Genomic DNA, 24,830 nt, shown 5'->3' on the forward strand with positions numbered 1-24,830 from the left:
TTCCCCTGCTGTATTATACAGTGCTAAAAGGCTCAGATTAAAGGTAGTTTTGTTGCTATATATTTGTGGGGAGAGGGCTGGGAGATTGGGAAATGTGTTTTTTCACTGTTCTCTCCCTTTCAAAACCTCTCCATATAGTGCAGGGGGGATTTTGATTTTATTGCACATCCACCCACCCTAAATGCTTACCTTGAGGATACTATAAGAAGCTCCAGAAATCCAATTCCGACATACCCCGTCCCCATCACCCTCAGGATGCCGTGGCTCCTGGAGGCCACTGAGCACACTCAATCCATGAGTTGTTTGGTGGTTGGTGGAGGGAGGCTTTTCATTTATTTTTACAAATGAATGCATTTCTGAGTATGTGGGGAGCTCCTCCACCCAAGTATGCAGAAACTATTGCTTTTCTGTGGGTGACCCTGTTTTGCTATCTCACTGATAGGCACAGGAGTACCAAGTTCAGTGTTAGAAGAAATAAGTGGAACCTGAAACAAAATGTTGCAGTAAGATTTTACTCCACTAAGAGGAGAGGTCTTTTTCATGACAGCCTAGAACAGGAGCGCTGTAGTTCTGTTCAGGCCCCTTGGATGGCAGGGAGAGGGGGGATTTCAGGATTGGGATGACCATTTTTTTCTCCCCCTGCTATGCTATAGAGCCTTAGAGGGCTGTGCCTCAATCATAAGCATTTTATAGCTATGTAGCAGCAGGGGGAAGAGGGGCTGGTGCAGTTCTGGAGATGGGAAATGCATCTCCTCCAATTCCTCTCCCCCAGGATATTTAGTATAAGCTGTCAGGGGCTTGAGCTGGTCAATTCTTTCTTCCTCTGCTCTCCATTTTCCCGTGTGTCTGTTTTTTCAGCTGACATATGACTATTCAGTGTCTCAAATTGTTCTCAGCCATCAATTCGGTGGACTCCCATAGTCTGCCTGATGTCCACTTCCTTTAATTTGCCATCAACTTCTTGTAAGTTTTCTGGCATTCTCAGGCAATTTCTTTTTAATGTCATTCTTCTAATTCACAAATGTACATCCTTTTGCATACAGTGGCAAGACAAGTTTGTGAATCCCTTAGGATTGTCACATATTTCCAACATAAAATGTTATTAGATCATAATCTAACTCCATAATCCTAGATAAGGAACATAGATAACCTGATTAAACAAATAACACACCACAGATGAGGTTCTTCTGTTCAAACTCAGTACGTGTTTTTCTCCAAACATGATGTTTCTCATTGAGGCCAAAAAGTTCTACCTTTGACTTGTCTGTCCAGAGAACATTGTTCCAGAAGTCTTGGGGATCATCCATGGGATCTTTAGCAAACTTCAGATAGGCAGCAATGTTCTTTTGAGAGAGCAATGGTTTCCTCTTGGCTATCCTCCCATGAACACTATACTTGTTCAGCCTTTTTCTGATCACTGAGGCATGAACACTCACATTAGCCAAGGCGAGAGTGGCTTGCAGATCCTTGGATGTTACTCTGGGGTTCTTTTTGAATTCCTGGATGCGCCAGTTTGTTCTTGGCAAGATTTTGGTAGGATGACCACTGCTACGTAGAGTGACTGTAGTCTTGAATCTTCTCCATTTGTAGACTGTCTGATATTGGATTGGGGGAGCCCCAAATCCTTAGAAATGGTTTTGTAAACCTTTCTAAACTGATGAGCAGCAATAACTGCTTTTCTGAGGTCCTCAGAGATGTCTTTTGATTGTGGCATGATGTATTTCCACACAACGGTATGGTGAAGACCATCTGATATTTTTTATAGGGTGGGGCCTCACAAACTCACCCTGAAGGTCTACCTAATTACTTAAACACCTGATTCTAGTTATTCCCTTTAATTGAGCTGATGCAATCAGGGGTTTGCTGACTTCTGCACATACTCTGACTCTTAAGTATTCATTGTTTGCCTAATTTATACATAATTTTATTTCACAAGACACAGAATTGATTAATATAAATCCTATTGGATATTTAGAAAAGGACTGGTTTTGATTTACTAAGGCCATCATGGTAAAACTATGGAATTTACATAATTATCATGAAGGTTCACAAAATTTTTCTCATCACTGTATGTAGAATTCCCCCAAGAAAGTAGAAGCCACTACCTTATTTTTGGATGGACCTGATTCACTTCCATAGTGATAAACACTCAACATCTACGTTCACTACTAGAGGGAATTATGATGATGAATAACTGCTTTGAATATTCAATTATTTTTCTAAAACAGATTGTTTAGGTTGATAGGGTTGTAATGCTGAATGTCTGAAACAAATATAACTAGATACGCACATGTCATTACGGCATATTACTAGACAGACACTTAACGCTGTTAACAAGTACCCCTAAATTCTGCTGTTCTGGGAACGGAAGCCTGTACCTGAAAGAGAGTCTCCATTCCCGCTTGAGAAAGGCAAAAGGAAAAGACCCTGCCATTAATTGAAAGATAGACAAGGCATGTTGAAGGCCGAGACTGTACATGACATGAGGTCATCACCCATCTGATATGCCTATTGTCTCCAATTTAATCTCTGACTTCTTGTATTCCCCCCTTGATCTCACATAACTAAACTGTTGGATTCATGTCCTGCTTACGGGCTTCCCGTTGGAGCATTTGGTTGGCCATTGTGGGAACAGAATACTGGTCTAGATAGGCCTTTATGTTCTTATGCTTGCGAAATTGTAAATCATGCCATAGTTGTAGTCATCAGGTAAATTCAACAATAGGTTAATTTTTACCTTCTTGCTTAAGCCAGATGCTAAATATTATTACTGGTCTAACATGGAAGATTACTGGTCTAACACATTTTAAACCTTTTAGCAGCCCCAATGAGCTATCAGAGACAAGATTTGTCATTGTTTGAATTTTAATTATTAAACCCAGGTTTGGGGCATAAAAGGTGGCATGACTAGCTCCAGTACCTAGACCTCTTTGACCTAAAAAAGACCTCATTTCCTGCAAGAGAAATCTTATGGAACCCCTCCTTTCTGTTGCTTAAAAAGAACCACATTACCTCTGCCACTTCAAACCCAAGCTCGATAAACAAACAGGACAGATACCATACCCCATTTACTATCTTCTCCTTGGCAAGTCCATTAGCTTGCAAGAGACTCCCTTTCCACCTTCACCCCCATTTCTGCAGGGAACCCAATCAGTTTTCCTGGCTAATTTTCTGTTTTTTAACAATGTTATTTTGGCTTCAAGGAGAAAAATGCCTTGCTGACCACCTCCCATTCATCACCTTTTAGGAGGTGCTTCCATTCTCAAAAACTAAGCAAGGCAGGTTATTTTAGAGTGACCACTCTTTTGCTTCAAGAAGTAGTTATGCAGCAGTTATTTGAGTTCTACCATCTTAGACCTCTCCATTTTCTTTGGTTCCTAAAAAAGAATGCACTTTCCTAAAAGGGATATTTAATTGTTCCAAAATCTGAAGCTCTTCGTTCAAAGCCCTAGCTAGATCCCTGCATCTTCAACTCCCCTTCTTTACCGTGACCCACTCTACCTCCTACCCTCCACAACACTCCTCTCCCTTTTCCCTTCCCAATCTGCGCTATTTACACCCTCAAATATTGCTGATCCCTGCTACCTATATCCTCTTTGCAGTACTCATTTGCAAAATCTCCATCCACGAATTTTCTTAATTGGATCAAAACTTTGTTTTCTTTCCCCAGTTCCACCCCTCCTTTCCCTTCACAAGGCCACTCAATTTCCCCTTCTCAATCCTGTAGCATTACCACAGGGTTCGTTCCCCAACAGGTCCTTCTCCAGGAGCCCCCACCAAAGGAAGTGAGGCGGGTGGCTACCAGGAAGAGGGCCTTTTCTGTTGTGGCACCCCAGCTCTGGAATGAGCTCCCTAGAGAGGTTTGCCTGGCACCTACATTGTACTCCTTCCAGCGCCAGGTGAAGACCTTTTTATTCTCTCAGTATTTTAGCATTTTAGCTTCCTAATCTTTTAGCTCTGGTGTTTTAAATCTGTATTTTAAATATCTGCATTGCTGCTAGCTTTTATTCTGATTGTACTGTTATTTTGTGGTTTTAAGCTTTCATATTTTATATTGTTTTATGCTGCGCTTTGTGGTTTTAGTTTTGGGTGGTACAGAAATGAAATAAAGTCTTAATAATAAATTAAACTGTCTTTGATCTCCAACTCCCCTTTATCCTTTAAGGTTTCAATTTTCAGGAGCACTCAGTGCTCAATGTTAAAAGATCTCAACACTTGTCAGGGTTGCATGTATGCGTGCAAACCTACATATTTCATAACACACTGTATTAGCAATTGCCCATTCCAAAAGAGTCTTCAGCAAAAATGTTTCAGTTGTGGGACCATGGTCTATTCAAAGGTCTGATGGTTCCAAAGGATTATTGTACTAAAGACAGCAAAGTTTTCTCAAATCTACTGTTTATTTATTTATTTTAACTTCACTTAGGTTTTCTTTGATTTCAACAGGTAAGAACAAGAGCTATTATGCAAAAATAATTTCATTCACTATTAACAATTAACGTTTTTAAGTGCACTAAATGCAGTAGTCTGATAGGTTTGTTATACTTTGTAACTGAAGTCAATTTATTAACAAGTGTGACATTTACAGAAAACACCACAGGTTCTAAAATAATTTAACAATCTTCATAAATTTTATTTTAAAAAGTACTGATAAATAAGAGCCCCTAACAATTTATCAACCACAAATATTTTCCCACACTACTGAACTATTTAAGCAGTTTGATTTTAAAAGAATTCCGTAGGAGTGCTGCTTTGCTTCCAATTCATTATTGAAAATTGGCAATACCAAACAGAATAAAAACAAACATGCAGTGTGGAAACTGTACCAGAACCAGGAAATCTAACACTATGTCAAAGTATGGCAATACAAACATTCCAGTTCAGTTTCTCCCACAAGGTACATATTTGTGAAAAATAATGTTTCAAATACCTATTGGCTAAGTTTGTTACAAGTTAAAATGTATGCTACTAAACTGGATTTTTATTATAACATTCAACTTATTAGTTCACATGTGACTGAGAAGGCAAATAAACATAATTTACAAACAACTGCTTGTAAATGTTTAGCTTATGGTTACGAATGTAAAGGTGCTGCTATATTGGATCAACTTGAAACAAGACCACTGCAGTTTGGCATTACTATAACTCAGTCTTTAAGCTTTGTCCATACTAACATTCTTTTCAATTTTTAGTTTCAGCAGACCAAAATAATCTTTACAAGTTTCTGTACACAGGTGCTTTCCCCTCAAAACTGCGAGCTTGAGGTTTTATTTTATTAATATGTTGAATTCACATATTTGCACCCATGCACCTTTCAATAAATATATTCAATATGTTGAGAAGTGGAGATGTTGTAACCTTGAAAGAAAGGCCGAAGTACCAGATTTCACTGTCGGAGTAGCCAGATGCTAAGATCCAAGTTTTTAACTTGCTAGCAGACAAAATTAGTAGGTGGAAATTCACACAAAAGTCTAACAAACAAAAAAGAGGAGACAATGGGATCAGGATAATGCAAAATTGAGTCTGCACCAATGATGTAAAATGCTAGTACCTCTTGATTTCATGCAAAACCAAAAACAGAGAAACGTTTGGGTGCAGAATGAGCCCCCTCATGTAAATTTCAGCAGAAGATCACAAAGACATAGCCTTAGATGTTTTGTGGGGAAGGCATTTCTAGGGCAAATTAATTGTGAGGTTAGAGACCATTTAGCTACAGGCAGTTAGAGAGACCAGATGTTAGGATGGACTAAGCAAGTTGCATGTTTCATGCTTTGAGCGAGCTGAAATTAGGACTTACATGTGACACATGTAGCTTGGATGAGTACTCTGCGAGCGCGCGGGCGCTCTCTCTCTCTATATATATATATATATATATATGGCACTCAGAAAGCAGGTAACTGCTGGTCATTAATAGTATTGAAAGAAAATCTCCCTGAAACTCTTAAATGGCATGGAATAAAAGAGGTTTGGTGCTGACTTCAGGAAATTTTATCTCTGCCAAGTTTTGATAGAGCTTAAACAATTAGGAGGGCAGCAGCTGAATTATTTTTGTTCATTTTTAAACTAATGCTGCTTTAAAAATGTAACAATCTGTACAGTCTAGTTAGCACTTCAAAACTGGAGTCATCTGGTACCTATAAAGCCAGATGGAGTCATCTGGTGCCTATAAAGCCAAAGATATTCTATTGGGCCCTATAATACTACCTTCTGCCCATGAGATTTTTGGCAACTGAAAGCAAGCAGCAAAGTAAATCCTGTGTTGAGTATGTGGAAAGACATTGACCCGGTTCACATGATCACCGCAGCTTAAACAAGCCACAGTGGCTTGTTTAAGTTGCAGAGCTTGCTGACATGTCCCAGTTGTCATTTACCAGGCAGTATGGCCTGTTGCTGGGTTTTTTGAGGGTTGTTTCCCCCTCCCAACAAGCCATGCTGCCCAGGTTCAAACAACATGACAACCCACACCCAGGCAGGTAATTAAGCAAGCAGTGCCCAGCACATGCCACAGCTTAAATCAAGCCACCATGGCTTGTTTAAGCCACAGTGATAGTGTGAACTGGGCCACTGAGAGTCCCAAATGAATTGGGGTGAAGCATAGGGGGACAACCCCCTTCTGCCTTTTGTCGCTAGCTGGAGAACAGGAAGGGGACAGCTGGCCACAGGCACATAGGCTAAAGTTAGTTTCTGCACAACTTCCCCTCTAAACAATTAATTTCATAAAGGCTGGAATTTCTACCACTGGGACATAACTTAATTATGTCTACGCTGATGTAGTAGACACTTCATTCAAACGTATGTGCATTCCAACCTTTTTTGCATGCTTTGTCAAGCATTACACAGTTTGAAATAGATCAGAGTACTGCAAAATGGAAAATCTGAATTGCATAAAGCAGCATCATGTGAAACTGGGGGGGGGGGTGTTGATTAAAGCAAACATTTTCACAACCTAACAGCAAAATTGTGCATGCTCATTCTGATCAAATATCCAGCATCAACTTCTTAAACCCTTTATTTTTTACCACTAAAACTCCTGAACAAATATCCAGTTTAAAAAACATAGTGCACAGCTCAAAGATGCCACTATGCTGGCAACCCTAGAATATTATCTCATACACGTGGCTGAACTACACTACACAAAGTAATTTCACCTCAAGTTTCAATACCACAAAAGCAAAATCCAGTATCCATCTAACTCCAGAATATTTAACATATCATGAAAGAAGAACCCACAGGCACTTTTAATAAATTTAGTGCACCAAAAGTTACAGGCCACAATTGCATGATTGATAATTCAGTACCAGTTAACAGCATGAAACAAAGTTTGTTGAGTCTTTTACTGATTCAAATATAAAATGGTAACCGTTTATAACACACTGAAAAAAGGATCACACAAGAGAGAAAAAAATCTTAGACACATTTTAAACATTTAATTTCTGCAAAGCCTAATATAAAACACTTTTAGTTAAATCTTTAAAAGATTTAGTAGTCCAGTTTCCCTTCTCCCTACTTAAAAAAATCCATACAACACTCTTTATTTATTGGTGGTCCATTAATATCCAAATGTGCAAAAGTTACAATTCACCTTTAGGAGTGCATCAAAAATAGGCTTAATATTCAAAATAGCTGTATTATTTAAGTTTCACAGCACCAAATACCTGGAATTGTAAGGGAGCTGGATTCTATAGAAGAAGGGCAGTGATTTACAGAGCAGTTCCAAAAGAGTTCCAATTAAACAGATTTATCTCAGTCTAAGTGATCTGTGGTCCTTCCCTTTAGGGATGGTTTTCTCAAATATAGAGATACACATCTCATGTAACTTAACACATGCAATATGTAATGTCTGAAATGCAGCACAAGTGATTTTCGTGCTGTGAGTACACAGGTCGTGCAGTAGCTGCCAATTCTGTGTATTAATTGTAGGGAAGACATGCCTCATCTCAGACACCAGCATCAGCAGTATATGTGTGTGTGTGTGTGGGGGGGTGTTACACAAAAACTCTCTTTGCATAGGAAAAGTGCATTACGTCATCCCTAGGTAAAGTTTTGCAATCTTGATCCTGTAAGAACAGACTCTGTATACATATATTTAGATGTCTGAAAGGCCATGCCAGTATTTTCAGAAAATAAGTCAACTTGTTTGTCAATAGTCTGAATTACAGTATAATTCAGTCACATGTTGACATTTCTTTTATTGTATCATTAAGATGCTATTCAGTTTTGCCACACTGATGATGAAGAGCAGTTGCTACCTTGCTTACTGACAACAGTAATTTTTAAATCATGTATTCGGGCCCCTCCCTATTAGAAAGATTTATCATCAGGCTGTTGAAACAGCACACGGCCTGCTCTGATAATCAGTACAAGGCAGAGTATGATTAGTTAAACATACATGAATTTGAATGTATGCACACACATACAGATCTATATAAGCAACATTCCATTCTTTGTTCTTTCAACCCATAGTCATCTTTGGCTAAAAGTCTGAGCAAGAAAATTTACGGACCAAAAACAAATGCATCGTTCTCCAAACTCTCCCTATTATTACACATCACTGACTGGAAGGCTTGCATCATCTAGGTCCACTGGGCCAGGATCCTGTTCCTGAGTGCCATTTTTATTTTGAGGTTCCAATAGGCCCTGTAGAGTCATTTTGGAAGTTGGGTCTCTTGAAGGGACAGCCTGGATCTTGAAGCTCCCTGGCTTGGCCTTGGTAAAAGATTCGTGAAATCTTCGCTTCTCCAAGACAAGGGGCTTGCTGTTAAGGGTTTGGACCAAAGCGGAGTTGTGAGTGGTTGTGGAATGTGAGGTGGCTGTTGCTGTTTTTGCAGGACAGCTGGATTCTGAAGAACAGTTGGAATGCTCCTGCAAAAGAGGAGTGTTTTTCAGATTCAGTGGGTCATTAACTGCACAGTAATAATGCATTTCAGTCTTGTATCACTGAAAAATAAAAACAAAACAAAAAATCAAAGGGAAAAACAAAGCAAAGCATAACAGCAGAAAGCAGATGTTTCTCCAAAGCAGTACAATGTTAAGACTGTGAGCTCGCAGCAGTATATGATAGCAAGCTGAAACAGCCAAGTCAGGCTCCTAAAGTCTAGCATGGTATCACTTAATGTTTACTAGCACAAAATCACTTTTGACATTGTAACTGCATTACTTTAAATACACAATTAAAACTATTATTGAACAGATACTTTGAGAGTTTGAACATGTGTGAAATGTTTCTAGCCTAGTCTATTCCAAGAAACTAGTCCCCAAAGTGCGTGGAAAGTGTATTCATGTTCAAAAAAGAAGCACAGTGAAATACTTCAATACTTTGCTGAAAATAAGTACTTTACATTTTTGTTGACTGGACACCTGTTCCTTATTCCTTTACTATTTTGTCCTAATAATCTACTCCTAGTTTAAGAATAATCTAATTTCACTGGACAACATTCCAAAAATATAACAGATGTAATTTTTTACATTTTAAAGGTATTCTGGGTTTAAATATGAATGACATTCCATCTTTTAAACTAGTACAGCCAACTATCCTGTAGATAAAAACGTAGATGCAATGTCTTCTACAAAGGTAACTGTTGTCTCAAATATTAAACCAAGTGTTGCATACAATATTATTCACAACTATTCAACATGGTCATGCCACTGCTGAATTCAGTGTTTCAACAGTATACCTTAAGTAAGAGATCCACTAAAGAACATTGCTGGCATTTCTATGGTGAATTAGCAACCAGCTTAGGAGAGTATTCTCAAGACTTAAATTGGCTAGGCTACTCAGTGTCAACTAATTTTATCTAATTTGAGAGTTTTGAAAGGTCTTTTCTAATGTTGGATATAGAAAAGGAGGATCAGGTAGCAGGATGTGCAGAAGGCCTGCAACAGCTATAACTAAACCTTCATCATGGCAGTCTAGCTGTAATCCTACCTACTTTCCATGACACCAGTGCATCACATTGTAGCATGGCAAGGAGCTTTCTGATGAAAAAAGACGGTTCATATTATCATATTTTCCCATTCTAGTTTGTTATTTCAGAAATTTTACTCCATTTCTTGCAGTATTCTGGAACAGCTCTTCCAGAATATTATCTCAACAATACAATCAGTGTTGAAAGTGTTAGTGTCTTTTAGGCTACAATGTTTGCACAGGGACCAATGAGAAGGGACTGGTTCAAGAGGTAATTCCAGAATATATCTTTCAAATATCTGTGAGGGTAGCAGTTTCATTACTTCCCTCCCATCTGTATTGTGTGGGTTAAGCAATGGCTATTGCAATACTACTAATCTAGTGACTTAAGGTCTATAAGAGGCGATACTAAGAGAAGGCCATTTCTACACAAATGATTACCTTGTAAATGCTGTTCCAAGCATGTTATCAGAAACAGCTTTTTGCACAAGATTCTACAAAGATCAGCAGTATATTTGGAGTAGTGGAACAAACCATAAACAACATTAACGCAAGAAGTGTTCATATGAATGAGTTCCAAATACAAAAGCTGAAACTACAATAAAGTTTCTTTTCTAAAGTGAATACTATGTAAACATTTCTATAGTTTTTAACCTGAGCAGGACCAGCCATCAGATAGTAGTCTGAATACTGTAATCTACACCTATGTGACAAGCTACAGATTTTGCTATGCCTAGGGATTATACAGTAAAATACTTTCTATATTCATTGTATTATTTGGATTAACATACAGGTTGCAAGCTATAACAGCCCCTAAATCTTGACTAATGATCCCATGCATATCTATTGTAAAAGCCATGCAAATCAGTCCAGGACATTTTCCTTTATGTGCACATTTTTTGAGCACGCACATTTGGCTATTAGGTTCTGAGTGACTTTTAGTTAGCTGTATTTCAAAAATGATAAAATGGAAATATGAACTCTCATGCAAATTAGGCCAAGTTTAGTTTCTATCTATCTATCTATCTAAACACACATATTTACTACTAAAGCTTTTGTACTCAGTAAAGTGAGCACACCAAAAATGCGAAGAGAGATTTCAGCACTTTGTGAATGTTTGCCAGTCTTAATAGTGTATTTTATCCAAAAGGATATATTTAGAAAGAGCAAATTTAATGGCCAATGGGAAGTATTTTAGAGATTAGTAATTTCATGGTGATTATAATCAGTAGAAGAAACCACAGGATTGACCTCATCATTTTATAAAGTGTTAATAAGTGTATTGGAATTTCAACCCTCTGTTAAGAAGGCAAGTTTACATGAGAGCCCACATACATGCTGCATTCACCAGTTCTTGATGTATACCTCTGTATACAAGGATTCGACAGCCTTCTGGCCTGCCGCATCTGGAACACAGTGCAAAGCTAAGATTAGAGTAACCTAAACTTGAGAAGAGGAGGGAGTGAGAGATGGGGGGGGAGGGGGAGAGAGACAGAGATCGAGAGAGAGAGAAGTCCTGACAGTCACTAGCTGAGTTATCCCTCCACGGATTATACACACACAGAAGCACAAACATTGAAAAATCCCTTCTTGATAGTTTCTCTCTCACCCAGAACACATTCATTCCCAAACAGTCTCTATAGTGTGATGACAACTTAGTAAGACTGCTACAGTACCCTTCCTTGCAAAAAACCAAAAAAGGCGGGGCGGGAGCAACTGATACAATCAGTGTTGTTAAGACTGTGCATTTAACAAAGAACAATGAAAGCTAACTTCTAATATATTGAATGGAAACAAAACCATATTTTGCACTGCAAAGCATGGCTAGAAAATGGAATATTGCAACACTATAAATTATAACATGAAATAAACTGTTGAGTAGCTCTAAATTTGCTTTCTACTGCTTTGTACTTTCTAATTCCTATTATCTACTGCGATACTGACATTTGTCACTATAGTAAAGACTTAATTTGGTAATGTCAGAATTGTGATCCAAGCTGTCCACCAATAATGAAATCTAGAATTCAGTTAGGTTATCCAAACACCACACTAACAGCTTTATTAAATTTGGACTGCTATCTGCTAAAAGGATGGAATGCCAAAAAGCCTTCAGAAGAGTTGTATTCCAAGTTGATTCAAAGGTTCGTTGTTCAGTTGTCAAGTCATGTCCAGCTCTTCGTGACCCCATGGACCATAGCACGCCAGGCCTTCCTGTCCTCCACTCTCTCGCAGCGTGTGCTCAAGTTCATATTCATTGCATTGGTGATGCTATCTAGCCATCTCATCCTCTGCCGTCCCCTTCTCCTTTTGCCTTCAATCTTTCCCAGCATCAGGGTCTTTTCCAGTGACTTTTCTCTTCACATTAGGTGGCCAAAATATTTGAGCTTCAGCTTCAGTATCTGTCCTTCCAATGAGCAGTCAGGGTTGATTTCCTTTAGGATGGACTGATTTGACCTCCTTGCAGTCCAGGGGACTCGTAAGAGTCTTCTCCAGCACCACAGTTCGAAAGCATCAATTCTTCGGCACTCAGCCTTCCTTATAGTCCAGCTCTCACAGCCATACATTACTACTGGGAAAACCATAGCTTTGATTATACGAACCTTTGTTGGCAAGGTGATGTCTCTGCTTCTTACTATGCTGTTTAGGTGTGCCATAGCTTTTCTCCCAAGGAGCAAGCGTCTTTTAATTTCATGACTACAGTCACTGTCTGCGGTGATCTTGGAGCCCAAGAAAGTAAAATCTGTCACTGCTTCCATTTCATCCAACCCGGCATTTCTCATGATGTACTCTGCATATAAATTAAATAAGCAGGGCGACAATATACAGCCTTGTTGTACTCCTTTCCCAATTTTGAACCAATCGGTTGTTCCATGTCCGGTTCTTACTGTTGCTTCTTGACCCTCGTACAGGTTTCTCAGGAGACAGGTAAGGTGGTCTGGTACTCCCATCTCTTTAAGAATTGGCCACAGTTTGTTGTGATCCACACAACCATAGGTTTTAGCATAGTCAATGAAGCAGAAATAGACGTTTTTCTGGAATTCTCTTGCTTTCTCCATGATCCAGTGAATGTTCGCAATTTGATCTCTAGTCCCTCTGCCTCTTCGAAACCCGGCTTGTACTTCCGGTAGTTCTCAGTTCACATGCTGCTGAAGCCTAGCTTGTAGGATTTTGAGCATAACCTTGCTGCCATGTGAAATGAGCGCAATTCTGCGGTAGTTTGAACATTCTTTGGCATTGCCCTTCTTTGGAATTGGAATGTAAACTGACCTTTTCCAGTCTTGTGGCCACTGTTGAGTGTTCCAGATTTGTTGGCATATTGAATGCAGCACTTTAACAGCATCATCTTTTAGGATTTTAAATAGCTCAGCTGGAAGACTGTCATCTCCGCTAGCTTTGTTGTTAGTAATGCTTCCTAAGGCCCACTTGATTTCACTCTCTAGGATGTCTGGCTCAAGTTCAGTGACCGCACTATCATGGCTATCAGGGACATTCAGATCTTTCCTGTATAGTTCTTCTGTGTATTCTTTCCACCTCTCCTTAATCTCATCTGCTTCTGTTAGGTCCCTGCCTTCTTTGTCCTTTATCATGCCCAACTTTGCACAAAACGTTCCCTTGCGATCTCCAATTTTCTTGAAAAGATCTCTAGTCTTTCCCATTCTATTGTTTTCCTCGATTTCTTTGCACTGTTCATTTAAGAAGGCCTTCTTGTCTCTCTTTGCTATTCTCTGGAACTCTGCATTCAGTTGGGTATATCTTCCCCTTTCTCCCTTCCTTTTTGCTTCCCTTCTTTCCTCAGTTACTTGTAAAGCCTCATCAGACAGCCACTTGGCTTTCTTGCATTTCTTTTTCTTTGGGATGGATTGAGTTGCTGCCTCCTGAACAATGTTACGGACCTCCGTCCAGAGTTCCTCAGGCACTCTGTCTATCAGGTCTAATCCCTTAAATCTATTCCTCACCTCCACTGTATATTCATAAGGGATATGATTTAGGTCATACTGAATGGTTTAGTGGTTTCCCCTACGTTCTTCAATTTCAGCCGAATTTTTGCAATAAGAAGCTCATGATCTGAGCCACAGTCAGCTCCAGATCTTGTTTTTACTGACTGTATAGAGCTTCTCCATCTTTGGCTGCAAAGGACATAATCAATCTGATTTCGATATTGACCATCTGGTGATGTCCATGTGTAGAGTCGCCTCTTGTGCTGTTGGAAAAGAGTGTTTGCTATGATCAGTGTGTTCTCTTGGCAAAACTCTATTAGCCTTTGTCCTGCTTCATTTTGTGCACCAAGGCCATGCTTGCCTGTTATCCTGGTGATTTCTTGACTTCCTACTTTAGCATTCGAATCCCCTATGATGAAGAGGACATCTTTTTTTGGTGTTAGTTCTAGAAGGTGTTGTAGGTCTTCATAGAACCGATCAACCTCAGCTTCTTCAGCCTCAGTGGTTGGGGCACAGACTTGAATTACTGTGATGTTGAATGGTTTGCCTTGGATTCGTACTGAGATCATTCTATCGTTTTTGAGATTGTACCCCAGTACTGCTTTTCCCACCCTTTTGTTGACTATGAGTGCTACTCCATTTCTTCTAAGGGATTCTTGCCCACAGTAGTAGATATAATGGTCACCTGAATTAAATTCGCCCATGCCTGTCCATTTTAGTTCACTGATTCCCAAGATGACTATTTTCAGTCTTGCCATCTCATGTTTGACCACCTCCAGCTTACCTTGATTCATTGATCTGACATTCCAGGTTCCTAAACAATATTGTTCTTTACAGCATCGGACTTTCTTTTCACCACCAGACACATCCACAGCTGCGTGTCCTTTCGGCTTTGGCCCAGCCGCTTCACTCTTTCTGGCGCTACTTGGAAATTCCCTCTGCTCTTCCCCAGTAGTATATTGGACACCTTCCAACCTGAGGGGCTCATCTTCCGGCGTCATATCTTTTAGCCTTGTGATACGTTCCATGGGGTTTTCTTGGCAAGAATACTGGAGTGGGTTGCCATTTCCTTTTCCAGTGGACCACATTTTGTCAGAACTCTCCACCATGACCTGTCCGTCTTGGGTGGCCCTGCACGGCATAGCTTATGGCTTCACTGAGTTACGCAAGCCCCTTTGCCACAACAAGGCAGTGATCCATGAAGGGGTGATTCAAAGGTACCTTAAATCAATTTGATGGGTATCTCAAGTATAAGGTTCAGTAAACATGGTCAAGTAATTTGATAATTTCACTGTAGTTCGCAGTAATATAAAAAAAACTAAAATAATTTTCAAACCCACTAATTGCGCTGTCTGAACATTAAGGCAATACAGTGTAGACAGGCAGCACATACGGATACTGCTAAGATTAGCCCATAATTAGAAATGCAAGATACTATGCAACCTGTAATGCATGCAAAGATGTTACTCCAGATCTAGGAGTGAATAAAGGGCAAATAAAGCAAAAGAGATCTAATAAACAACTCATCACTGCTGAAATAATTAAATTTAAGCTTCTTAAAAACATACAGAAGCTGCTGATCTTCCAGGTCCCCGCTGTGCTACTATTGCACCAGAAATTGCTTTAATCCAGCTGTGCATGTCCTCTGGACTATCTGCCTGAAGAGGAGAGAAAGACAGAAGAACTAAATAATTTAAATTTGAAGATATACAGGTAAAATAGCAAGTTTTCTAAAACTGGTAACCTGAGAACATGTCAAGTGCCTTCTATGTTTCTCAAGAATAGAAACAGTGGTTTGTTTGTTTGATGTTCTTAAATAAAGCTTGGGTTGATATCCAATGAACAAGGAACGTTTAGAAGGCTTATCTGAAAAATAGTATATTTTATATGGCATATGAAACGTGCAGGTTTCATATTGTGAAAAATAAAGAGATGTACTGGTCTTAACCGTTTCATAATTCAGCTCTGCCTAGACACTGGCATAATATCACAGTTTGTGCTATTGCATCACAAAATTGAATTTTCTAAAGAAAAAGGGTACCCTAAGGCATGATACATCATGCAGCATCTATATCACAATGAAACCTCTGACTGGCAGAGTCCCTCTGACTGGGTTCGCACATAACGATAAGCCATGGTGGGTTGCAAGCCATGTTAGTGTCACTGTGGCTTACCGTGATGTCCGAACCCAGAGCAGGAATTCACTGTGGGTTGGGCCTTTTTGCCAACAAGCCACCCTGGGAACCCATGGCTTGGAGTAGGGTTGTTGAGGATGACTTGTTCTCAGGAAGGCTTGTCATGATGTCCAAACCCAGCACCATACCTTGTGCCAAAAAAGCCCATGCCATTCTTCGCAATCTAACTGGTGCCGCCTCCAGCCTCCCTTGCTAGTGACTGCCCCTCCACCAATGCCCAAATGGCATTTTGAAGGGACTGACACTTATTCACCACCTTTTCTTTTTTTTTCTTTTTTTTGGTATTTCAGGAGTATGCAAATGAAGTCTTTTTTATTATTCCCTCCACCCTTTTTTTGCACATGCACAGATTCAGCTGTCCAATGTGTGTAGTCTTGCCTTGTAAATTTCCTTGTATGTTTCAACTGTCAAATGGAGCACCTAAGTGGAATAGGTAACACCAAGAAACTAACACTGTGAGTCTGCATAAAGACTAATTACGCACATTTGCGAACAACTGGGGGGAAATAGTACTAGGACAAAGTAGGAACTCATTTGCGCAATTCAGAAGTACTAGAAAAGGACAAAAACGTGGACAAAGTAAGCATTCCGAAAAGAGGAATGACAATAACTCCCACTTGGCAATGTCATCCTCCCACTATTAAGCCTTGAACTGACGCAGTGTCTTCCCCCCCTTTCAACACTTTCCCAAGTTTCCCAAGCAAGTCCAAAAATGGGAGTTACAGGCTCCCCTTCCCCTTTTTGTGGCTCCTTTTTGGAGCAGTTATTGCAGTAGCACAAATTTCTCCTCTGTTTACTACCCAGCCTCTAAATTTCTGCAAATATTCCCAACAGTTTTTAAAAAACCCTTAGAGGATGGCTGAATGGGACAGAATAAATGAGCACCCATAGCAGCAGTCATTATCCCGCCCCCCCATGGGGCCCCACATTCACTCCATCCCACGTAGCTGCTTTCTAAGGGTTGTTGTTGTTGTTTTTTAACTGTCGGGGAGATTTTCGTAAATCTGCTGAAGCTCAGTAACCACAGTGGTAACTGCTCTGAAAAGAAGTCGCGAAAAGGGGAGGGAGCCACTAATTCCCATTTCTTGACTTCTTGGATACTCGGGGAAGTGCTGAAAGGAGGGAGGTCACTGACAAGTGTCATTCAAGGCTCAATAGCAGGCAGATGGCACTGCCAAGTGGGAGTTATTGTCCCGCACTCCCTTTGGTGCTCTTTTTCAGAGCACGTCTTTTGCATTTTTTTCCTTTTTCAGTGCTTCTGAATTGTGCAAATGGGTTTCTCCTTTCTCTTAGTATTACTTTTCCTCGATCCTTTGCAACTGTGCGCAAAGTAGCCTACATGCAGTCTCACCATGTCAATTTTCTTGTATATTACCTACTCCACTTTGGCACTCCCTTTGGCTGCTGAAACATACAAGGAAATTGACACGGTAAGGCTATACATACCGGACAGCCGAATCTGTGCGCTTGCAAAAACTGGGGGGAAATAATAATAAAAAATACTTCATTTGTGTACTCCTGAAGTACCAAAAAAAATTAAAGAAAAGGTGGTGAACAAGTGACATTTGGGCATTGGTGAAGGAGCAGCAAATAGTAAGGGAGGCTGGAGACAGCACTGGGGTAGAAGGATTGACCAGAGAATCACTTCCAGCTCTATGATTGGTATGTCTATTAGTAAATCCAGAGCTTGTGCTCTGTTTAACTGTAAAGTTGTATACTGCCATGCATTCAAAAGAAGAATTCATGTTCTTACAGAAAAATAGTTTTTCATAAAGATAAGAGTTACCTGTACATAAAAAGTTCGAGAAGTTGTTACAATTTCAAATAGATTGTCTCTCAATAGTATATCACTGAAAAACATACAAAAACATGTAAGTAATTATGCTTTTAAAAAACCAACCTTTGATGTATCTGATACACATCTTTGCATTTTCAAGTAATCACACACATAAGGAAGTTTCCTTTGAAAATACATAAATTATAGTACCATATCCTGTAGGAATGTGTGTACAGCTACCATAATGATTAACAAGATTGTGCCAAGATTCTTTCTCTACCCACCCTTCTTGTCGTAGCAGTTTACAGTAGTTGTACCACATTCTTAAGACACTAGATGAAACCTCCCCCCGTCCCCCAGTTTATACAGACAAGGTATCACCACACTGCATGCTTCAACTATGAAGTCATGACCTGACTGGTCAGTGCCTAAGCCAGGCATGGACCACCTTTTGGCCCAACCAACTGGCCAGGAAGGACATGCAGTCAATGGCATAAGCATATGACACACCAATGAGGCACCAACATGCTGCTAGATTCTCCTGCTGCATCCCCCTGCCACACCACACCCTAGGCACATAGGTGGCCACCGTTGAGCCAGGGACCCCAGCTTACACTCACAAATTAAATATGACAAAAAGGAAATTAAAATATTTAGAAGATACTCTGAAATCCTGTATCTTACAATGCCATGAAATAAGCCACCTTATGCCATCTAATTATTCTATACACTATAATCCCTATTTCATCATTCATATTTGTGGCTAGTACACACTCACGCGCACGTGTGCATGCCTCCCCACACACACCCCTTCATAACAGAGTTTATTTAAGCACCAAATTGACTTTTTCTATCTTCTTTTGCAAATGTTTATAATCCTGATAAGTGACCATTCCTTTCATAATGTCCCAATCAACTTTGACAATTAACACATTAAATGTGTTAATACATTTGGTTATATTTTTTCTTGTTTTTACCCCTCCTTTCACTCAGAGGCCCATATTTTCTTCTGTTATATTGCCAACTGAGTTTTAATCCAACAGTCTAAGATCTCATCACTTTTGGTTAAGTCACCCCATATTTCAAAGGGTTTAAATTCCATATCATGGGAGGGGAAAGAGTTTACTAAATCATAATGAACGGAATTGTGTAGGCAGGTTTTCTTGTTCCAACTAAAGGTGATATATTACCTTTACAGTTTTTTGAACCTTCAGTTTCTCACCTTTGTTTACATTCCTGGACCTTATGAACCTCTTTCAGTGGTATAATCCGAAGAGGCTCCTTATCCTGAAAAAATAGAGGCTTCACTAGGTTAATTCTTTTAGCAAGTAAGCAACTGGGACTTTAAACATCCCAAGGATGTGCCCTAAGAAAGCTTTATGACCAGAAAGCCAAACAGTGGACTTATTCACAAAACGGAATGATATTGGCAAACCTATGAAGCATAAACCCAGCCTTTCCTAGCTGAATTCATTAAGGAACATGACAATCCAGATAGTTTCATTCCATGTTGATTCACCAGAGAAAAAGGTTTCCCAGAAAGAACCCAATCAGCTAATAAATGACAACAAGTAATGCGAAAGAGTTCACTTCTTTCAATATTTCTTGACTGACAATGTGAGGAATAATGCACACACCGTAACCAAGGATATCCTGGTTATCTTGTGCTGTTACAGTACATGCAATCTATTGCCTGTTTGCCTTACAAACCCCCTCCCCTTCCATTAACTTATACAAAACTTAACTGAGCTTCATCTTAGGTTGTGTTGGGATTTGCTCGTATTCATCAAAATTAGAGGTCAGCAACTGGCAGATCTCAGGACACATCTACCACTTGGAAGAATAATTTTGGCCGATATTTTCAAAGAACAAACCTCTACTGTTTGTCTGAAAGCCGCATAGAGGTTAAAACCCCAATAGGTCAGGATGCCTATTTTGGGACATTTGGATGCATGAAGTAGGGGCATAGAGAAACATGCCCACCATTAGTTCTTATCTCTGGTTCTCCGTACCAACTTATGCTTCTTAAAAAATAAAATTCCAGCTGATTTTCAGTCAGTAGTGACAACAAGGTAGATGTCAGGGTGGACACTGAGCCCATAGAATCCCAGAGTAGTTCTGATTCTGAGGAAGAGCAGCCGCTCCTGGAAGGATGAGCGCACTCTTCTCGCAGGAGCGGCTGCTCTTCCTCAGAATCAGAACTACTCTGGGATTCTATGGGTGTTTCTTCCTCAGAATCAGAACTACTCTGAGGAATAATGGGCTCAAGTTACAGGAAGCCAGATTCCGGCTGAACATCAGGAAAAACTTCCTGAGTGTCAGAGCAATACGGCAATGGAACCAATTACCTGGGGAGGTGGTGGGCTCTCCCACACTGGAGGCCTTTAAGACGAGGCTGGACAGCCATTTGTCAGGGATGCTCTGACTTGGATTCCTGCATTGAGCAGGGGGTTGGACTCGATGGCCTTGTAGGCCCCTTCCAACCCTACTATTCTATGATTCTATGATTCTATGGGTGGACACAGAGGCTCAGTGTCCACCCTGACAGTAGAGTAAAGCAGCAGGAACAGCCTGATCCACTGTCTCCTCAATATTTAGTTAACCCCTGTCTTAGATTAGCCTCCCAAAAATGTCTAACTCCATAATGCCAGAACTGTAAGAATGTATATCAAACAAGGCAGATAATTTTTAAACGATGGGGTTTAAAAAAAAATTAGGAGCTTTTTTCAAAAGCTTCAATTATATTATGTGACTCTTTAAAATAACCTGGCTATAATATGTAAACGTTACACAAACATATTAAACATATTAATGCACTCAAATGTCTTAAAACCAAATCCATGACCCTCTTATTACACACAGTGATCTGGTTCAGGCATAAGACTAAATTATGGTTTAGCATTACCTGCAAAATGTGTGACTTTTAAGATCAAGTATTATGACATAATATAGCATGCATTGTATTTATTACTGCATAAATTGACATTTAGACCTTTGTCCCAAGACCATGAACTTTCCATGCCTTGGAAACACACTACTCTGCCCAGCAACTGTTATGCTCCTGCTTCTAGAAAGTTCTGGATACATAATTTTCAAGTGACCTTACATGTAGGAAGTGCCAGACAGCCACCCTTAATTTCACAACTGCTTCCCTAAGCAAATATAAATGCTGTACCACAAAAGGCATATTGCTGCACAACCAGTGACTTCCTTATGCTCCCAGATAGAATAAAACCACAATTTAGTTTCAGATGGGTATGTTTTAATTGTTATAACTACCAATTAATGTGCATGTGTGTTCTGAAAATATGTGAATTAAAGAACTGAAAACTGATTTAAGTCAATAAAGTAAAGCCAGCTCTTTTTTCTTGGTGACTTAAATTATTTAAAATGACTCCATACAAACATCAAACAAGTAATATGAGAAAGAGAACCGGAAAAGAACACAATCCTCATTGCTCATACAAGAATTTCAATACTATAATCCAAGAGTTGATGTGAGATTGTACACACATAAATAACACTTTGATCGAACAAGTAGTATAATTTATTTCTCTTCGTCTGGATGCATTATATATGATTACTCAGGAGCTATACCAATTACAAGTTAATATATTTTACATTTATAATCACATTGAGAGCAGTGCACAGGAATATGGCAGTGCTGGCAAACAGTAATTGCTAGTATGAGAGAACATGCCAAGTTGTATATATTCTACGTTTTTTATAGCAGAAAAGACATCAGTGACATCACTGAGTTGATGCATGTTCATATTTGACTAAAATACAGGCTTTTGAATAGGTTGTAAAGTTTAATAAGTTTCTGAAAAGCACTGAGTAGAATTTCATCAGCAGAAGGATACTACATATGAGTAAGTTCTAGGAAGCTTCTAAAAGAGTAAAATAAACAGTTAAAATGCTCTAACAGGATCATTGTTTGCTTTTAATTTAAGCAACATATATGAATTGCAGATTGAGGTTCTTCCTCTAAATCAAGGAAAAACATATTTCATCTGCTTTTTTCATGCGCCATCATGTGGTTATTCAAAGGAAAATAAAATGCATATTTTCATGATGCTATTCCTTCAAATACAGTAAATACACATTTCACACTCTCTTCATATTACAGTCCTAAACAGCTTGCTCTGTGCTGTCAAATATTAATGAGTACTAGGAAAGTTACAAATCAGATCAGTGACATATAAAGTAAGAGCATGACCAAGTTTTTATTTATAATATTTATAATGTATAAAATATGTTGATTTTATTTTCATTTTTATTACAGTGTTTTACTCTCTTCAAGAGCATGTGATATTGTAGTTGGAATTGGATCTGAGCGACTTAAACTCAAGTTTTATTTCCTCCCTTGTTCTTCTGCAATGAATGCTTCATAGTTTCTTTTTTTAATATATTTTAATATATTTTATCTTTATAAATGAAATATACAATACCAAACATACCAACAACCTGATCAATACTAGAATTTCCCAACAGTACAATATTCTGATGAGAACACCATAATAACAAAAAGAGAAGGAAAAAGGAAAAAAAGGCAAAGGGAGGAGGAAAGGTGAAGAAAAAAGAAGATTCTTTCCCCACCCCCCCTCCCTCTCCCTTAAAGAATTAAATTTAAACTCCAATACCCCCAGCATCCGATGCCATTCTATTTGATAAACTGTATCTGTAACCTCAACAATCTTACAGTTTAATAAACAACCTTACATTTATGTTTAATAAACAACCTTACAATGCTTCATAGTTTCCATTTCACCTCACAAGTATTAATGGAAGACTGCTTCCATCCTAAAACTAAAGAATTCACAATATCTTCTTTTATTTGTCAGTTATTGTTCAACTTGAAAATCCTGAACACCTTCTTAGGCTATAATCCTGTACATGCTTTTTTAAGTGCAAGCTGCATTGAAATCCATGGGGATTACTTCTTAGCAGACATTCATAGGATTGCGCTGCTATAAACCCGAGTGGCTAATAGTCTAATAATTACTATAATCTACAGTTATTCAATAAGTAGCCTATAGATATGGAAATGAATTCACTTCAGTATCACAGATTTATTTATTTATTATTATTATTAAATTTATTAATCGCCCATCTGGCTGGTCACCCAGCCACTCTGGGCGATGTACAACATACAATAAAACAGTTTAAAACAATAAAATTCTACAATAAAAACATTTTCTAAAATACCCTAACCCACCCCAAATGCCTGCCTGAACAACCTCGTTTTTAATGCACAACGGAAGCTCATTAAAGAGGGGGCATGATGGAGTTCCCTAGGGAGGGAGTTCCACAGAGTGGGGGCCACCACAGAAAAGGCCCTCTCCCTCGTCCCCACCAGTCTAGCTGTCCTGGCTGATGGGACAGAGAGAAAGCCATCCGGGGCTGATCTTGTTAAGCGGCCTGTCTGGTGCTGCTGGAGGCGCTCCTTAAGATAGGCTGGGCCGGAACCATATAGGGTTTTAAAGGTCAAAACCAACACCTTGAATTTGGCCCGGAAAACAACTGGTAACCAGTGCAACTCCTTCAGCACTGGAGTGATGTGATCTCACCAGCGGCTGCCTTTAATCAGGCGAGCCGCTGCGTTCTGTACCAGCTGCAGCTTCCAAACCATCTTCAAGGGTAACCCCACGTAGAGTGCATTACAGTAGTCTAAACGAGAGGAGACCAGGGCATGTACTACCAATGGGAGCAGATGGTCGGGAAGGAAGGGGCGCAGCCGCCGTATCAGATGGAGTTGATACAGCGCTGTCCGGCTCACAGCTGACACCTGAGCCTCCATGGACAGCTGGGAGTCCAAAATGATCCCCAGGCTGCGGACCTGGTCTTTCAAGGGTAGCTGTACCCCATTCAACACCAGGTCAACATCCCCTAGCCTCCTCTTGTCTCCCACCAAAAGTACCTCGGTCTTGTCAGGGTTCAGCTTCAGCTTATTCCTCCCCATCCAGCCACTCACCGTCTCCAGACATTTGGACAGGGATTCTACGGCCAACCTTGGTGAAGATTTGAATGAGAGGTAGAGCTGCGTGTCATCCGCATATTGATGACACTGCACCCCAAACCTCCTGATGATAGCCCCCAGCGGCTTCACATAGATGTTAAATAGCATCGGGGGAGAGGATGGAACCCTGTGGCACCCCACAAGTGAGCGGCCACGGGTCCGAAACCTCCTCTCCCAGTGCTACCCTCTGGTACCTGCTGGAGAGGAAGGACCGGAAGCACCGCAATACGGTGTCTCCAATGCCCAACCCCTCCAGGCGGTCCAGATAACCAGTGATAGCACCTGCTGCTCTTCAGAAATTGCCTGATGTGGCAAGAGCCAATGATCTGTGATGAAATACGGCTACTGAATTTAACAGAGAGTCGCACATACTGGGTTGTATCCAATGGTGCCTTTCCACCAGCAGAAGAGATCTGCTGGTGAAAAGGATTTTCTCTTCCCCCCTGCACCCCCCAAATCAACTCCAGAAGGTTGGGGGGCCCTCTGGAGCAGATTTTGGGCATGTGTAGGGGGTTGCAGGGGACAGGAGAGGACAGTCTGTTGTGTGAGCAGAAGTCCCCTTGCACAAGTGGACATCCACTCGCACAATGGTTGGATCCAAGACAGCCAGATTAATCAACTGAGAACTGCAGCTTCAAAAGAAGTGCAGACAGACATCACTTAAGAGCTGATAATAATCCCCAGCCCAGTACTTCTCTAATAGAAGCTAAGGTATCAAAGGTATCACTTTAAGATGGTTATCCCTCACCCCTACTGTAAATAAAAAGCAATTAAAAAAAATAAAAATAATAAAAATTGGATTTTATCTAAATCACATTTTTAAAGAAATGTATATACTAAGGTTTTCTTAAAGAATAACCCGGTTAATGTGTTAATGTTTAATAATCTGAAAATAAACAAATTATGTTGCTGTACACTGACTTAAAGGAAGTGTTTCTTTGTAAATGAAGAACAAATTAGAATGTTGGACTTACCATAAGTTCTTTTTCTACAGTGG

At 39.8% G+C, this 24,830-nt stretch overlaps 1 protein-coding gene across 19 annotated transcripts in view; it reads right to left on the reverse strand.

Moving 5' to 3' along the window:
• Positions 1-4,384: 4,384 nt before the first annotated feature.
• The window catches only part of PLEKHA1 (pleckstrin homology domain containing A1), a 69,427-nt gene continuing 48,981 nt past the window's right edge, over positions 4,385-24,830 (reverse strand). For 4 of the 19 annotated variants that reach the window (XM_084846021.1, XM_084846016.1, XM_084846015.1 and 1 more), the window contains 5 exons: positions 19,037-19,101; positions 17,824-17,887; positions 15,411-15,500; positions 11,270-11,310; positions 4,386-8,862 (listed from right to left, as the gene is read on the reverse strand). In XM_084846021.1, the coding sequence (XP_084702147.1) occupies positions 8,646-8,862; positions 11,270-11,310; positions 15,411-15,500; positions 17,824-17,887; positions 19,037-19,101 (477 nt within the window). In that variant the 3' untranslated portion in view covers positions 4,386-8,645. Of the gene's footprint in view, positions 8,863-11,120; positions 11,311-15,410; positions 15,501-17,823; positions 17,888-19,036; positions 19,102-24,830 lie in introns of those variants that run through there. The other 15 variants (XM_084846020.1, XM_084846010.1, XM_084846011.1 and 12 more) reach the window with 9 other exon arrangements.

The sequence above is a fragment of the Heloderma suspectum genome, chromosome 3, assembly GCF_057233095.1.
Source record: "Heloderma suspectum isolate Gila_16-S chromosome 3, 16-S_ref, whole genome shotgun sequence".
Classification (NCBI taxonomy): Eukaryota; Metazoa; Chordata; class Lepidosauria; order Squamata; family Helodermatidae; genus Heloderma; species Heloderma suspectum.